The sequence below is a fragment of the Acipenser ruthenus genome, unplaced genomic scaffold (genome assembly GCF_902713425.1).
Source record: "Acipenser ruthenus unplaced genomic scaffold, fAciRut3.2 maternal haplotype, whole genome shotgun sequence".
NCBI lineage: Eukaryota > Metazoa > Chordata > Actinopteri > Acipenseriformes > Acipenseridae > Acipenser > Acipenser ruthenus.
The window spans coordinates 21,863-39,487 of NW_026708332.1; the positions used below are offsets into that span (position 1 = coordinate 21,863).

Below are 17,625 nucleotides of genomic sequence, written 5' to 3' on the forward strand. Positions count from 1 at the left end.
TCTCAGTTAAAAACCACAAACTCAAACTAGATGTAACCAAAGATCTGGTTGTGTAAGATCTCACTTCTGTTAGGGGCTTTTGCAACTAGGTACAATCAGAGAGAGAGAGAGAAAGAGAGAGAGAGAGGGCTCCACTCAGTTAGCAGTATTACACAACATGGAACAAGCATCCTACAGTAACCCTGCATGCAGAATTCTGCAAAAATATATTACAAGTACAGAGGAAAATACCTAATCATGCATGCAGGGCTGAATTAGGTCGTTACCCACTGCTCATCCACATCCAAAAAAGAGCACTAAAATTTTGGATGCATCTCCGCACAAGCCCCCCAGACTCACTACAGTACAAGGCCCTGTAAACCCAAGAGTTCAGCCCAGAAAAGAGTGCCCTCAATCAGCTGGCCCTGAAGCTCACTGCCCTAACCTCCACTAACACTAACCAGCTTCAAATCAGCACTGCTAACCTGCTGCCAATCAGAGTCAACCAAATTATAAAACAAAACAAAGCATCTTATCTGGAACATTGGGACAATGAAACTAAATCCCCAAATAAACTGGATTGCTATCGAGCCCTAAACAGAGACTACACCCTCGCAGAGTATCTCTTCACTGTCACAGATACAAGGCACAGACAGATCCTGACCAAGGACAGGCTCAGTGACCACAGCCTGGCCATAGAAAAAGGGAGACACAAAAAAACCTGGCTGCCCAGAGAAGATCGGCTGTGTGGTCACTGTGAGACAGGACAGGTAGAGACAGAGATGCACTTTCTCCTAAATTGTAATAAATACTCCCAAACAAGGAAAAAATATTTTGAAATATTTACAATATCCCTCCCCCATTTCCCAAAAATGACCAACACAGAAAAACTATTTGTCCCCCTGAGGGAGGGACGCACAGCCCCGCTGGCTGCCCAGTATGTGTCCGCCTGTACCAGCCTGAGGGACGCTGGGTGAGCGCTCTGCACTGAGGCATCACTGGGGTTCACATCCTGTTAAATCTCACTGAACTGTTGTTATTATTGATATTATTATTTACTGTTACTGTAAATATTATTTCCTTTATCGTTTAAATTACCATGAACATATTATTGCTTTATTTATTTATTTTAATCTGTATTTTTCCATACTTTTATTTTTATTCTATCTCACTTGTGCAATACTGTTAATATGTGTTTTTTTGTTTGTTTGTTTGTTTTTGTTTTTTGTATGATATGTTGTTACACATGTTATGTACTGTAATTGCTTTGGCAATACTGCTGATGTTAGTCATGCCAGTAAAGCACCCTTTGAATTTGAATTTGAGACAGACAGACAGACAGACAGAGAGACAGAGAGAGAGAGAGAGAGAGAGAGAGAGAGAGAGAGAGAGAGAGAGAGAGAGAGAGAGAGAGAGAGAGGGAGACAAACAGACAGACAAATAGAGAGAGAGACAGACAGACAGAGACAGACAGACAGAGAGACAGAGAGAGAGAGAGAGAGAGAGAGGGAGACACAGAGAGAGAGAGGGAGACAGACAGACAAATAGAGAGAGAAACAGACAGACAGACAGACAGACAGAGACAGACAGACAGAGAGAGAGAGAGGGAGAGAGAGAGAGAGAGAGAGAGAGAGAGAGAGAGAGAGAGAGAGAGAGAGAGAGAGAGACTTATTCTGGGTTTAACCTTTCACAGAACCATTGACTAAACTGTATCTGCTAAAATGTTCAGCTTTGACACCTGATGCAGCAAACATATTGTCATTTTAAACACGATATCTGGTTCAACGCTGGGGTAAAGAAATCTCTGTTTGCAAGCTTTGCGTTCAGGTGCAGAGTGATAAACTGTGCGCACTCCTGCAGGGGATCCTTCCTGCCCAGAACCAACCAGCCTACTCCACGCCCAGCATACAGTCTGCAGGACCGGGAAGATTGATGAGATATTTCTTCAGCTCCCAATGCTTTGCCCTGGGATATCCTGCCTCTCTTCTGATGTCAGTGTGTTTCTGCCTCTCTCTACTCTGTGTTTGTGTATCTGCTCCACACTGGGGACTCAATCCTCACACACAACACTTTCATATTCATTCTGCAGAAAATAAAATGTATACAACAGTGAAATGTAGAGCCTGGAGGTCTCCCCTCTTCTCTCTCGCCGAAAGTCCTAATCATTTTTATATTGTAATTGTTTGTGAAATTGTTTGTAAAAATGACTGTGAAACGCTATGTGTTATTAATAAATGCTTGCAAAAATAGCATTAATACTTGTTACTTTTTTGGTGCCACTGATCCTTAACACTTATACTTGCTCATCGAGTGACAGCTGCACCTACCACTGCTCTCTGACTGACTGCCTCGCTTGATGTGCTGCTATTTCTGCAGCTGCTCATCCTGCAGCTGCTCATCGAGTGACAGCTGCACCTATCACTGCTCTCTGACTGAATGCCTCGCTTGATGTGCTGCTCATCCTGCAGCTGCTCATCGAGTGACAGCTGCACCTACCACTGCTCTCTGACTCACTGCCTCGCTTGATGTGTAGCTCTTTCTGCAGCTGCTCATCCTGCAGCTGCTCATCGAGTGACAGCTGCACCTACCACTGCTCTCTGACTGACTGCCTCGCTTGATGTGCAGTACTTTCTGCAGCTGCTCATCCTGCAGCTGCTCATCGAGTGACAGCTGCACCTACCACTGCTCTCTGACTCACTGCCTCGCTTGATGTGCTGCTCTTTCTGCAGCTGCTCATCGAGTGACAGCTGCACCTACCACTGCTCTCTGATTGACTGCCTCGCTTGATGTGTAGCTCTTTCTGCAGCTGCTCATCCTGCAGCTGCTCATCGAGTGACAGCTGCACCTACCACTGCTCTCTGACTGACTGCCTCGCTTGATGTGCTGCTCATCCTGCAGCTGCTCATCGAGTGACAGCTGCACCTACCACTGCTCTCTGACTGACTGCCTCGCTTGATGTGTAGCTCTTTCTGCAGCTGCTCATCGAGTGACAGCTACACCTACCACTGCTCTCTGACTGACTGCCTCGCTTGATGTGCTGCTCTTTCTGCAGCTGCTCATCGAGTGACAGCTGCACCTACCACTGCTCTCTGATTGACTGCCTCGCTTGATGTGCAGCTCTTTCTGCAGCTGCTCATCCTGCAGATGCTCATCGAGTGACAGCTGCACCTACCACTGCTCTCTGATTGACTGCCTCGCTTGATGTGCAGCTCTTTCTGCAGCTGCTCATCCTGCAGATGCTCATCGAGTGACAGCTGCACCTACCACTGTTCTCTGACTGACTGCCTCGCTTGATGTGCTATTCTTTCTGCAGCTGCTCATCCTGCAGCTGCTCATCGAGTGACAGCTGCACCTACCACTGCTCTCTGACTGACTGCCTCGCTTGATGTGCTGCTCTTTCTGCAGCTGCTCATCCTGCAGCTGCTCATCGAGTGACAGCTGCACCTACCACTGCTCTCTGACTGACTGCCTCGCTTGATGTGCTGCTCTTTCTGCAGCTGCTTGTGTCATGTTGGAGAAAACAGCACTGAGGTATCTATTGTCTTGCATAAACAGAGTCGACAAAATAAACTGGAAGCTTATTGAGATGAACTAAGAACATAAAGCCTTATTATCTCTATAGGGATATCAGGGCTAGGTTGTTAGAGCCCAGTCTGGGTACAAAAGGCAGGATCTAACAGCATCTGCAGTTTTTCAAATACAATACAACATGAGATTGTTATATTTTATAGGGGGAAGTAGTAAAGCCCCATTAGTATGGCTTCTCCTTTGCTACACGCATTTCTAATGTCATTGTATAACAGATTATTTTGCTCGGCGTCTGAATTTGGAGGTCTATAGCACGCTCCTATTATTATGCCCTTTGAATTTTTGTCCATTATTCTGACCCATATTGATTCTCTTTTCTTCATCCAGATTTAACACCTGGGCTTCAAGACTTTTTTATGTATAGCGCTACCCCTCCACTTCTTCTGTCCTGCCTGTCTTTCCTATGCAGTGTATGTCCACTAATATTATATTCATTCTAATATTATAATCACTCTCATATAACCACGTTTCTGTACACCTATCACATCATAGTTACTTGTTAGTCCTAAGTGGTGCTTGTCTTATGCAGGCATTTTTAACGGTAGAATACAGTAAGTGTGTTGTGTTCAAGCAATTGGGCTTTAAAAAAAAAAACACAAATACAGTAGGTAATTGAAAAATATTACATTGAAATATAATGACCTCCGAATTCGTGCTAGTATTATTATTACTAACTGTACTCGTGTTCGGCATACATGTAGTGTATGGAAAACGGCAAAGGGTTTATAGGTTTTGATGATTTTAAATGCTTCTATATTTAATTTTAGTTTCTAAATACATACGGTATTTCAAAATGACACGAGTCGTCTGAGGTTAGATATATAGCGAATATTTCAAATATCTCAAGGAGAAGAAGGCAGAACAGAAAGAGCTCGTAACTATGACACTAGACGGTGCAGGCAGGTGACACTAACACTGAAATGTGTGTTCTATTGTCTGGAACTCAACCATCTTGTAATTCGAGGTCAATTCCATCTAACATAAATGTTAGCACATATTTCATTTTTTATCATATCCAAAGTAAAAAATGTATATCTTGTTATTTATGTTATAACTCTTAGTAGTATTGGAGTTTGTTTGAACTGATGGCCATGTTAATAGAACCAGATACTGGCTATCTGTTGGTGTAAAAACAAAACCAGTAGGTTCTTCCAGTAGGTCTGAGAGAATTAAATTATCATGTAAAGTCAGGTTGGGGCAGGTTGTCACATAGTTTTTGGGGTTGGTTGTCACATATAAATCCTATAGGAAGAAGTTTTTTCTTTCTACTTTTTTTACACCAGCATGTGGGATATGTCACCATGTAATGCTTATTTAAGTTATTTACTGTTTGTTCTCCAGTTCTGTGGAGGCTGTGGTATTATTTTGTAGCATGGGGCAACATTTCAAACATATAGAGGTCTATATTTTTTATGTTCACATAAAAAGTAAAAATACCACTTTTTCTGTCATTGTACACAGAAGAAACTTTATGTTATTTAAAAAAAAACAAAAAAATGTTGCATTATTGTCTACTGTAAACCAAGAAAATAGAAGAGATCCAGAAAGACACTGATGAAGCTTCTTGTTGTGTGTATGGCAGATTGATGAAACAGCGGGTTGTAGCTGTGCCTCTTCTGAAGTCACCAGCCACCACTGGTACACAACAGCCTACAATCATTTTGTTGGTCATTTATTTACGTTTAATACATGAAGTCGATGCGATGTGCTTGATGACTTTTGTCTGCCTTTCTCTTGCCTTAACAACTTTGTTTAGAAAGTATTTCATGTATGTTAGCAGGATGCGATTTGACGGGGGCGTGTCACTGCCTCTGCTCTTTCAATTTTCACCCCCTCCAGGGATAATGGATTGTGTACTGACAATGTCTTTCTGATGGAAAATGTCATTTGTACAGATAATATTCAAACGTATTTCCTATAGTATGGCAATTCTGTGTATGTTTTGTTTGGCAGCTTTTGTTTGTAGCATTAAAGCGTACGTTGTTACTGTCTTTTAGTTATCGATAACAATAATAATAATAATAATAATAATAATAATAATAATAATAATACGTTTTAAACGACAGTAACACTCGCATGGTGGTAGATGTTAGCATAGATGTTATTGAATCAACGTGATAGACTTTCCTGCTGTTTTGTAGTTTTATTTTATTTCTTTTATTTGTGGTTTTTTTCAGCCTCCTGTTTCTTTTTTTATCATTGCAACAGACCCATTTACCACAGTTTGCCATGTTTTGCAATATGCTTTACCATACATCTCTGGGTATTACAATGCTTTCCTGTGCTTTACCATGCTTTCACTGTGCTTTATTACAGTGTGCTATGCTTTCACTAAACACAATAAAAAGTATTTTAATATCCAGTGTGCTATACTGTACCACACATTAAACATTAATAAGTTAATGCTCTAACCTATCTGTGTGAATCGGGCCAGTGTGTCGCTATCCTCTAGGCAAATGCTAGCAGGATGTGGTTTTAATGCAAAAGCTGCTTGGCAAGACTGAGAGAAGCTCTGTAGTGGCAGACCTCACAGACACAGTGTCATTTATAGAGGCTACTGCAACCACACACACTGACACACACCAGCATTACTGTCAACCCCACTGCATGCCAGTTATGAGACACACTTCTTAAAGTCACCTTAATCCACCTGCTTCCTTCAAGAGGTGCAAACAGCAGCCGGTTTCCTAATTCAGTACCAGACAGGTAATAATCGACAATAACCCAAGCAACTAGCTTTAAAAAGCAACAGCAAGAAGCCTTCAATTACAGCTGAGAACATGCATGTGTACATTATTATTATGCACAGTAATGGGATCTGTTATATTAAATAAAAGGGATCCACATTACATGCTGCATATCCCCTTGTAAAGTTTACCACATTAAATGTGCACGGTTTCCCGTGGTTTGTCATGTTTTTAATATGTTTTACCATACCTCTGTGCTTTACAATGCTTCCCTATGCTTTACCATACCTCTCTGTGCTTTGCAATGCTTGCCTGTGCTTTACCAGACCTCTCTGTGCTTTACAATGCTTCCCTATGCTTTACCATACCTCTCTGTGCTTTACAATGCTTGCCTATGCTTTACCGTACCCCTCTGTGCTTTACAATGCTTGCCTATGCTTTACCAGACCTCTCTGTGCTTTACAAGCTTGCCTATGCTTTACCACACCTCTCTGTGCTTTACAATGCTTCCCTATGCTTTACCAGACCTCTCTGTGCTTTGCAATGCTTCCCTATGCTTTACCAGATCTCTCTGTGCTTTACAATGCTTCCCTATATTTTACCAGACCTCTCTGTGCTTTACAATGCTTTCACTGTGCTTTACTGCACTCTGCTCTGCTTTTACTGTGGGAAACTTTTATAAGGGATACAGTATGATCACAATACTGTTCATTAATAAAAACAAAAAAGTATTTTAATGTCCAGTCTGCTATACTGTATCACACAGTTAACACAGCAAGTCTTAATATCCAGTCTGCTATTCCTAAAAAAATTACTAATAGTGCAGAAAATAAAATAACTTAATACAATATATACATTTTAACTACAATATTTACAATTTACACCAAACCCTAAACTGATGTCAAAGCTATTTTACTGACAAAACACCAATTATAATTCTCCAATGAATAAAACACAAAGCATTTAAATGGCTGAGTTCATTTCTAGTTTGGTAACTGTTTTGGCGGTTGCGCTACCGGAAACAAAAACGCTCTACTGTAGTGACTGACAAGGCAAAATGAAACGAGTGGCTCTGAATAACACAGCCGGCTACTGACAAGGCAAAATGAAACGAGTGGCACTGAATAACACAGCCGGCTACTGACAAGGCAAAATGAAACGAGTGGCACTGAATAACACAGCCGGCTACTGACAAGGCAATATGAAACGAGTGGCACTAAATAACACAGCCTGCTACTGACAAGGCAAAATGAAACGAGTGGCACTGAATAACACAGCCGGCTACTGACAAGGCAAAATGAAACGAGTGGCTCTGAATAACACAGCCGGCTACTGACAAGGCAAAATGAAACGAGTGGCACTGAATAACACAGCCGGCTACTGACAAGGCAAAATGAAACGAGTGGCTCTGAATAACAAGACCGGCTACTGACAAGGCAAAATGAAACGAGTGGCACTGAATAACACAGCCGGCTACTGACAAGGCAAAATGAAACGAGTGGCACTGAATAACACAGCCGGCTACTGACAAGGCAAAATGAAACGAGTGGCACTGAATAACACAGCCGGCTACTGACAAGGCAAAATGAAACGAGTGGCTCTGAATAACACAGCCGGCTACTGACAAGGCAAAATGAAACGAGTGGCTCTGAATAACACAGCCGGCTACTGACAAGGCAAAATGAAACGAGTGGCACTGAATAACACAGCCGGCTACTGACAAGGCAATATGAAACGAGTGGCACTAAATAACACAGCCTGCTACTGACAAGGCAAAATGAAACGAGTGGCACTGAATAACACAGCCGGCTACTGACAAGGCAAAATGAAACGAGTGGCTCTGAATAACACAGCCGGCTACTGATAAGGTGAGTTTCACGTCTACACAGGAAGAACTTTAATATATGAAGCTATAGAGAACTTGCGGAATGGCCTGCGTGTTTCCGGTGCCCCTGTATTGATCCCCACAAGAGGTGCACATTGTATCCTCCCAAGGTTTGTATTGGCGTCAAGCTTACAGTGTTCAGTCAGACGCCACACTATATCCATGTAACCCTGATTCACAGTGCGGCTGTGCAGCAGGACAAGCAAAGGGTTTCAAAGAAAAGCGTGATTTTCTCAATCTTAAAAAGACTCGCACAGTGTAACAATTCTAGTTACACAATTATTTAAAGTTCATGCAATTTAAGTTGTGACTATAACAAAGACTGCCTGTTTGTAGGGGAGACCGGGGCTGGTTGTCACACGTTTTACTCTTTATTATTTTCCTCAATCTGGTGACATTCTGCGAGGTTCTGTTCCTCGTTATATTGAAGAATAACTCTTCACGTACAAATTGATGTTTTTTATTTCAGCGTAACTTTATTCCAGATATGATATTTAGACGGTTGAAAATGCGCCGGTCACCTGTGACAGCATGCCCCATACTGGGGTTGCTTGTCACACGATATGGGGTTGGTTGTCACAAAGTATGTTCTTGGTTTACAGTAGACAATAAGGCAACATTTTTTTTTTTTTTAAATAACAATGACAGAGACAGTTGTATTTTTACTTTTTATGTGAACATAAAAAATATAGGCCTATATATATATTTGAAATGTTGACCCATGCTACAAAATAATACCACAGCCTCCACAGAACCGGAGGACAAACAGTAAATAACTCCAATACTACTAAGAGTTATAACATAAATAACAAGATATACATTTTTTACTTTGGGTATGAAAAAATGAAATATGTGCTAACCTTTATGTTAGATCTAGTGTCATAGTTATGAGCACTGTGACAACCAACCCGTGTGACAACCAGCCCGGTCTAACCTATTGATATTATAACTAAAAAGCGTAGGCCTACGGTTTGTTGTAATTCAATCTGATTTCAAATCAGTATTCTGAAAAGGCTATACCAATTATGCCGTTTATTTATTTATTTACTTGTTTGTTTGTTTGTTTGTTTGTTTGTTTGTTTTTCAACTTCAAGTGTATGTGCGAGGCTAAACCACGTGTCGGTGTGATTTTCATAACTACAACATTGAAAATATGTTATAAAACGTTGCCGGGACAGTGGCATGTATTCACAACTATGAAACTCTGAATAAAATCAATCCCGTAATAACTACCACTCCGCGATTATATAGTGTTTACACGTGAAGCAGCATGAAATCCAAGAACACCACGTAATAAATGAAGCCGTACCTCTTTTTCAGAAATGTAAAGCTGGTCTCCTTTCAGCACCACGAAACGGTTTTTCCAGATCTCCCGGAAGATTCCCTTTCCACAGAATTTACGGATCCAGCCGATTTTCTCGGGCTGGGAAGCCGGCTGGCTGGTATCCTGGGGGCCCTGTAGACAATAAACAATTCGACAGGTAAATGAACACACACGAAAAACCAATAATAAAACTGAGGGGTAATTGCGATTTGAAACAGACAGCGCCGCGGAAATGCAGAGCCCCTCAATAAAGAAGCACCGGGGCTCCAGGCTTGCGTCTATCCCCTTACAGCAACCGCATATTTTACAATGTAATGAAGTGAGAATAATAATAATAATAATAATAATAATAATAATAATAATAATAATAATAATAATAATACCGTCCTATATTGTATTCATGTGTATAAACATGATTTCCTTCTGTATTTTAATCTCGTTCATAGATTTTATAATTGAATGAAAATTTTTAAAAAAAAGAAAGAAAAAGAAAATGTGTGTGTTTTCAACAGACAAATACATGAATGAACTGAAGAAAGGCGGCGTCTACAGTATTGCTTCTGATGTGAAATAGTGGTATATATTACCAGCATACTTGTCTGGAACAATAATATATCCGGCGGCACACTAACTGTACATGATAATCCAGTCACGCACACACACACACACACACACACACACACAATAATCACTGTGTTTTGCCCATAGTGTTAGAATGCGATTTCTTTGTTCTGCTGTTTATAAAATAATGTAACAAAACACAACGATAAGAAACGTTATTCAAATGAGGGTAGCCATTCAGAAACACAGATTTAACATACAGACCTTACACAACATCACACGCAGACAATACACACATAGCGCTCCGCAGCTTACCCGTTTAGCCGAGTTATTCTTCTTCATTGTGACTGCAAAACCAATCAATGTTGCAGTGTTATTGCTATTATTATTATTATTATTACTCTTATTAATAATAATTCTCCGAAAGTCGCCTTCGTCTTATGCACAGTTTCTGGCTGAGACTTCTTTAAAGGGTGAAAGGCTTAAAAGCAGGAGGTGGAGGGGGGCTATGTCTCGGGGTCCCCCTCTCTGTGTCGTGTACCGCTTCCTCCTGTCTCTCACACACTGTCTCTCGCAGAGTGGAAGTTACCCTGCTCTCTCTCTCTCTCTCTCTCTCTCTCTCTCTCTCTCTCTCTCTCTCTCTCTCTCTCTCTCTCTCTCTCTCTCTCTCTCTCTCTCTCTCTCTCTCTCTCTCTCTCTCTCTCTCTCTCTCTCTCTCTCTCTCTCTCTCTCTCTCTCTCTCTCTGAATTGGTAATCTCTGGTTACAGCGCGATGACACTGTATCATGACAGCAGCCCCCCACACGCGTTCCTCCCAAGTCGCAGAGGTTCTGCCCACCCCACCCCCGCTCTGTAACTCCATCTATACTTCAAAGCGTCGTGCTGTGATGTCATCACTCAGACAGAACAACTAGCGGAGGAAATACCAAGAGCACATTTTGGAACAGCGGTAAAGAAGCCGCCGGCGAGATTATCTTTGTTTGTTTTGTTTTGCAAACGTGCACATACATATTTTAATTAGACCAAATACAACTTGCTTTTAAATGTAATACAATTGTGGGTAGCGTAGTGTAGAAGCTTCACAACAAACAGGAAAGATGGACTCGATCGATTTAAAAATCTGAAGGTACAGCAGTATACACTGCATTCTTTTCCGGACACAGAGAGTTCCTGTCCAGCTTGAGCTCTGTGCCGCGCTGTTAATGTTAGCTCTGATATTAACACACAAATGCAAGTATCACTATTACATTAGTACGTCTTTTTAAACCCCTTTACTTAATTTACTAGTTAACTGGAAATTCTGACAGGAGAAATCCACCTGTCAGTTTGGGGCTAGTAAACAACAAGGCCAGTAAAACTGAACCAGGTAACTACAGACCAGTAAGCCTGACTTATGTTATACGTAAACTTATGGAAACTATAATAAGATCTGAAATGGAAAATTACCTATATGGTAACAATATCCTGGGAAAGAGTCAGCATGGTTTTAGGAAAGTGAGATTGTGTCTAACTAACCTGCTTGACTTTTTTGAGGATGCAACATCGACAATGGATAATTGCAAAGCATACGACATGGTTTATTTAGATTTCCAGAAAGCTTTTGACAAAGTCCCTCATAAAAGATTAATTCTCAAACTGAACGCAGTAGGGATTCAAGGAAATGCATGCACATGGATTAGGGAGTGGTTAACATGTAGAAAACAGAAAGTACTGATTAGAGGAGAAACCTCAAAATGGAGTGAGGTAACCAATGGTGTACCACAGGGATCAGTATTAGGTCCTCTGCTATTCCTAATCTACATTAATGATTTAGATTCTGGTATAGTAAGCAAACTTGTTAAATTTGCAGACAACACAAAAATAGGAGTCGTCAAAATGATCTAGACAGCATTCAGAAATGGGCAGACACATGGCAAATGACATTTAATAGAGAAAGGTGTAAAGTATTGCATGCAGGCAATAAAAATGTGCATTATAAATATCATATGGGAGATACTAAAACTGAAGAAGGGGATCTATGAAAAAGACCTAGGGGTTTATGTTGATTCAGAAATGTCTTCATCTAGACAATGTGGGGAAGCTATAAAAAAGGCCAACAAGATGCTCGGATATATTGTGAGAAGTGTTGAATTTAAATCAAGGGAAGTAATGTTAAAACTTTACAATGCATTAGTAAGACTTCACCTAGAATATTGTGTTCAGTTCTGGTCACCTTGTTACAAAAAGGATATTGCTGCTCTAGAAAGAGTGCAAAGAAGAGCAACCAGAATTATCCCGGGTTTAAAAGGCATGTCGTATGCAGACAGGCTAAAAGAATTGAATCTATTCAGTCTTGAACAAAGAAGACTACGTGGCGATCTGATTCAAACATTCAAAATCCTAAAAGGTATAGACAATGTCGACCCAGGGGACTCTTTTGACCTGAAAAAAGAAACAAGGACCAGGGGTCACATTAATTTCAGGGCCTCCTGTCAACAGTTAGACCACACAGGCTTCAGTAAAAGGGAACTAAGTCTAGCGGCCCTGTTTAAAATCACGTGGGTCATTTTCATATCCATAATTAATGTTTCTGCTTCAGAAAACGACTTGGATTTTCAGAAAGGAAGTTACAACAAAACAACAAAGACGCTTCCTTCATTTCTCAAACTTTGGGGATCTGAAAATGAGACCAAGGTTTTACCTTGTGATGTCGAAAGTGCATCATATATATATATATGTATATATATATATATATATATATATATATATATATATATATATATATATATATATATATATATATATATACACTGTGTATATATACAGTGTCTTGCAAAAGTGTTCAGACCCCTGACCAATTCTCTCATATTACTGAATTACAAATGGTACATTGAAATTGCGTTCTTCTATTTTATTTTAAAACTCTGAAACTCAAAATCAATTATTGTAAGGTGACATTGGTTGTTGGGAAATATTTTTAAGAAAAATAAAAAACTGAAATATCTTGCTTGCATAAGTATTCAACCCCTGTGCTGTGGAAGCTCCCAGTTTACACGGATGAAAGAAATTGCCCTAACGAGGACACAATTACCTTACCATTGGCCTCCACCTGTGAACCATTAAAGTTGCTGTCACATTTTCTGGATAAAAACCCCACTGTTGAAGGATCATTGGTCAGGCTGTGAATCTGAAGGAAAATGAAGACCAAAGAGCATTCTACAGAAGTTAGAGATAAAGTAATACAAATGCATAGATTAGGGAAAGGGTACAAAATAATATCCAAGTGTTTGGATATCCCAGTGAGCACATTTGGATCAATAATCAGGAAGTGGAAGCTGCATCACACCACCCAGGCACTGCCAAGAAAAGGCTGTCCCTCAAAACTCAGCACTCAAACAAGAAGGAGACTTGTGAGAGAAGCCACAGAGAGGCCAACAATCACTTTGAAGGAGCTACAGAGTTCAGTGGCTGGGAGTGGAGTAATGGTGCACCAGTCAACCATATCAAGAGCTCTGCATAACACTGGCCTGTATGGGAGGGTGGCAAGAAAGAAGCCGTTACTCAAAAAGTACCATCTGAAAGCACGTCTGGAGTTTGCTTGAAAGCATGAGAGTGACCCAGCTGCGATGTGGGAAAAGGTGTTGTGGTCAGATGAGACCAAGATAGAGCTTTTTGGCCAAAACTCAAAGCGCTATGTGTGGCGCAAACCTAACACTGCCCATGCCTCAAGACACACCATCCCTACAGTGAAGTATGATGGTGGCAGCATCATGCTGTGGGGATGCTTCTCATCAGCAGGGACTGGGCATCTTGTTAAAACTGAAGGAAGAATGGATGGAGCAAAATACAGGGAAAGTCCTGATCTCAATCCCATTGACAATCTGTGGCACTATTTGAAAATTGCGGTCCAAAAGCGTTGTCCAACCAACCTGAACAACCTGGAGCAAATCTACCAAGAAGAATGGGCCAAAATCACTCCGACACTGTGTGCAAAGCTGGTACATACTTACCCCAAAAGACTTAAAGCTGTTATTGCAGCGAAAGGTGGCTCTACCAAATATTAATGTGTGGGGGTTGAATTCAATGTACCATTTGTAATTCAGTAATATAACAGAATTTGTCAGGGGTCTGAATACTTTTGCAAGGTACTGTATGTATATATATATATATATATATATATATATATATATATATATACAGTACTGTGCAAAAGTTTTAGGCAGGTGTGAAAAAATGCTGTAAAGTAAGAATGCTTTCAAAAATAGACATGTTAATAGTTTATATTTATCAATTAACAAAATGCAAAGTGAGTGAACAGAAGAAAAATCTACATCAAATCAATATTTGGTGTGACCACCCTTTGCCTTCAAAACAGCATCAATTCTTCTAGGTACACTTGCACACAGTTTTTGAAGGAACTCGGCAGGTAGGTTGGCCCAAACATCTTGGAGAACTAACCACAGTTCTTCTGTGGTTTTAGGCAGCCTCAGTTGCTTCTCTCTCTTCATGTAATCCCAGACAGACTCGATGATGTTGAGATCAGGGCTCTGTGGGGGCCATACCATCACTTCCAGGACTCCTTGTTCTTCTTTACGCTGAAGATAGTTCTTAATGATTTTTGCTGTATGTTTGGGGTCGTTGTGATGCTGCAGAATAAATCTGGGGCCAATCAGATGCCTTCCTGATGGTATTGCATGATGGATAAGTATCTGCCTGTACTTCTCAGCATTGAGGAGACCATTAATTCTGACCAAATCCCCAACTCCATTTGCAGAAATGCAGCCCCAAACTTGCAAGGAACCTCCACCATGCTTCACTGTTGCCTGCAGACACTCATTCGTGTACCGCTCTCCAGCCCTTCGGCGAACAAACTGCCTTCTGCTACAGCCAAATATTTCAAATTTTGACTCATCAGTCCAGAGCACCTGCTTCCATTTTTCTGCACCCCAGTTCCTGTGTTTTCGTGCATAGTTGAGTCGCTTGGCCTTGTTTCCACGTCGGAGGTATGGCTTTTTGGCCGCAAGTCTTCCATGAAGGCCACTTCTGACCAGACTTCTCCGGACAGTAGATGGGTGTACCAGGGTCCCACTGTTTTCTGCCAATTCTGAGCTGATGGCACTGCTGGACATCTTCCGATTGCGAAGGGAAGTAAGCATGATGTGTCTTTCATCTGCTGCAGTAAGTTTCCTTGGCCGACCACTGCGTCTACGGTCCTCAACGTTGCCCGTTTCTTTGTGCTTCTTCAAAAGAGCTTGGACAGCACATCTGGAAACCCCTGTCTGCCTTGAAATTTCTGCCTGGGAGAGACCTTGCTGATGCAGTATAACTACCTTGTGTCAATTTGGAATGGCCAATTATTTTTTAAGCTCAGCTCACCGCTACGACCCCTGCGCTGACTCGGGAGGGCGAAGACAAACACACACTGTCCTCCGAAGCATGTGCCGTCAGCCAACCACTATTTTTCACACTGCAGACTTACCATGCAGCCACACAAGAGCTACAGCGTCGGAGGACAACGCAGCTCTCGGGCAGCTTACAGGCAAGCCCGCAGGCGCCCGGCCAGACTACAGGGGTCACTGGTGCGCGGTGAGCCGAGAACACCCTGGCCGACCTAACCCTCCAGTATGGTAGAGTGACAAGAAGGAAGCCATTACTCAAGAAAGTCCACCTTGATTCCCGTTTGAAGTATGCAAAAAAAACACTCAGGAGATACTGTAGCCATGTGGCAAAAGGTTTTGTGGTCTGACGAAACTAAAATGGAACTTTTTGGCCTAAATGCAAAGCGTTATGTTTGGAGCAAACCCAAGCATGGTGAAGCATGGTGGTGTCAGCATCATGTTATGAGGATGTTTCTCATCGGCAGGGACTGGGGCACTTGTCAGGATAGAAGGGAAAATGAATGGAGCAAAGTACAGAGAAGTCCTTGAGGAAAACCTGCTGCCCTCTGCAATAAAGCTGAAACTGGGACAGAAGTTCCCCTTTCAGCGTGACAACGACTCAAAGCACACAGCCAAAGCTACACTGGAGTGGCTAAGGAACAAAAAGGTAAATGTCCTTGAGTGGCCCAGTCAGAGCCCCGACCATGTGTGGCATTACTTGAAGATTTCTGTCCATCAACGCTCCCCAAGGACCTTGACAGAGCTTGAACAGTTTTGTAAAGAAGAATGGTCAAATATTGCCAAATCTAGGTGTGCAAAGTTGGTAGAGACCTATCCCAACAGACTCACAACTGTAATTGCTGCCAAAGGTGCTTCCACCAAGTATTAACTCAGGGGGGTGGAGACTTATCTAATTATGATCTTTCAGTTTTGTATTTTTAATATATAATTTTTTTTTCAATAAAATCTTTTTTCCCCTTAACAGTGTGGAGTATGGTGTGTAGATAAGTGGAAAAAAATCCTCATTTAAATGCATGAAACTCTGAGGCACTGACACAACAAAATGTGAAAAAGTTCAAGGGGGTGTAGACTTTCTATAGGCACTGTATGTATGTATATATATACATGTGTGTGTGTCTGAACATAATTTAGATATTTTTTTAACATCATTTAATCAAAGAAACTACAAAATGATATCGCAAAAGTCTACAGGAAGACATAATAGTAGTACAGTATTTCATGTAAGATTTAAAAATGTCACATTTTTCAATTTTATGTCAGTTTGTCATTAAGTATATGAGATTTAAAAATGTCACATTTTTCAATTTTATGTCAGTTTGTCATTAAGTATATGGAAAACTACAAAGCGGTGTGTAATTCAATATGTTAACGTAACATTATTCAGCAGGTTTCATTCGACTTTATGAAGCAAAGTGTGTTAATTCCATAGGGTGATGCTAAACTTCTGTCCACAGCTGTATATAGCTAAACCACTGATGACACCTTCCAGTCCTGTGTTCCCATAGAAGCCTTTCTGAAGTCTGATGGCAGCCAGGTCTCTAGGAAGGGCATGCTGTCAAATATAAACTGACATGAACATGTATGGCTGGTTCCACAGATTGACATAAACATGTATGACTGGTTTCACAAAGCCTGATTAGCACTAGTCTTGGACTAGCCTAGTGTAACTTTGGGTAAAGAAGTTCAAGACTAATCTGGGAATGTGATCTGTGCTTTTAAATGAGATCCCCCCAGTAGGGGAGATTGGTGTGCTAACAAGGGATGAGCCTTGTTGAGCCGAATGGCCTTTTCTCGTTCCCAAACTTCGCTTATGTTCTTGTGTTCTTATCTATTCATTAAATAGGTCTCAAATGTGCAGTTTTGAAAGAAATACATGTTTTAGCAAACATGTGTTTTCATGATGGGAGTGCAAAATGGGTATAACTGTTGGAATTGTTTTGTTAGCTACAATTACTTTAATCGAGTAAGACTGTGTTCAACCCCAAAGAATCCTCAATACACAATGTACATGGCTGTGCGAGTCAACGGTCTTCAATGGGGATTCTGCAGGGACTCACTGCACAGTGCAACAACAACCCTACTGGCCAGCCAGCTCAAAGCGGATGCCTGCAGGGCTGGCCTTTGTCCTCCAGGGGGCAGTAGCTCACACTCGCTGTGGAGCTCCTGGGTGTAAAGAGGCAACTGGTTTGGGGATCGGAGGAGCCCGCTGACCTTCACTATTGA

At 41.3% G+C, this 17,625-nt stretch overlaps 1 protein-coding gene across 1 annotated transcript in view; it reads right to left on the bottom strand.

Moving 5' to 3' along the window:
• The window catches only part of LOC117395323 (pleckstrin homology domain-containing family O member 1-like), a 31,428-nt gene extending 20,771 nt beyond the window's left edge, over positions 1-10,657 (bottom strand). The window contains exons 1-2 of the mRNA XM_059020865.1: positions 10,340-10,657; positions 9,449-9,595 (exon numbers count right to left, since the gene is read on the bottom strand). Of these exons, the coding sequence (XP_058876848.1) occupies positions 9,449-9,595; positions 10,340-10,366 (174 nt within the window). The 5' untranslated portion in view covers positions 10,367-10,657. The remainder of the gene's footprint in view (positions 1-9,448; positions 9,596-10,339) is intronic.
• Positions 10,658-17,625: the final 6,968 nt, after the last annotated feature.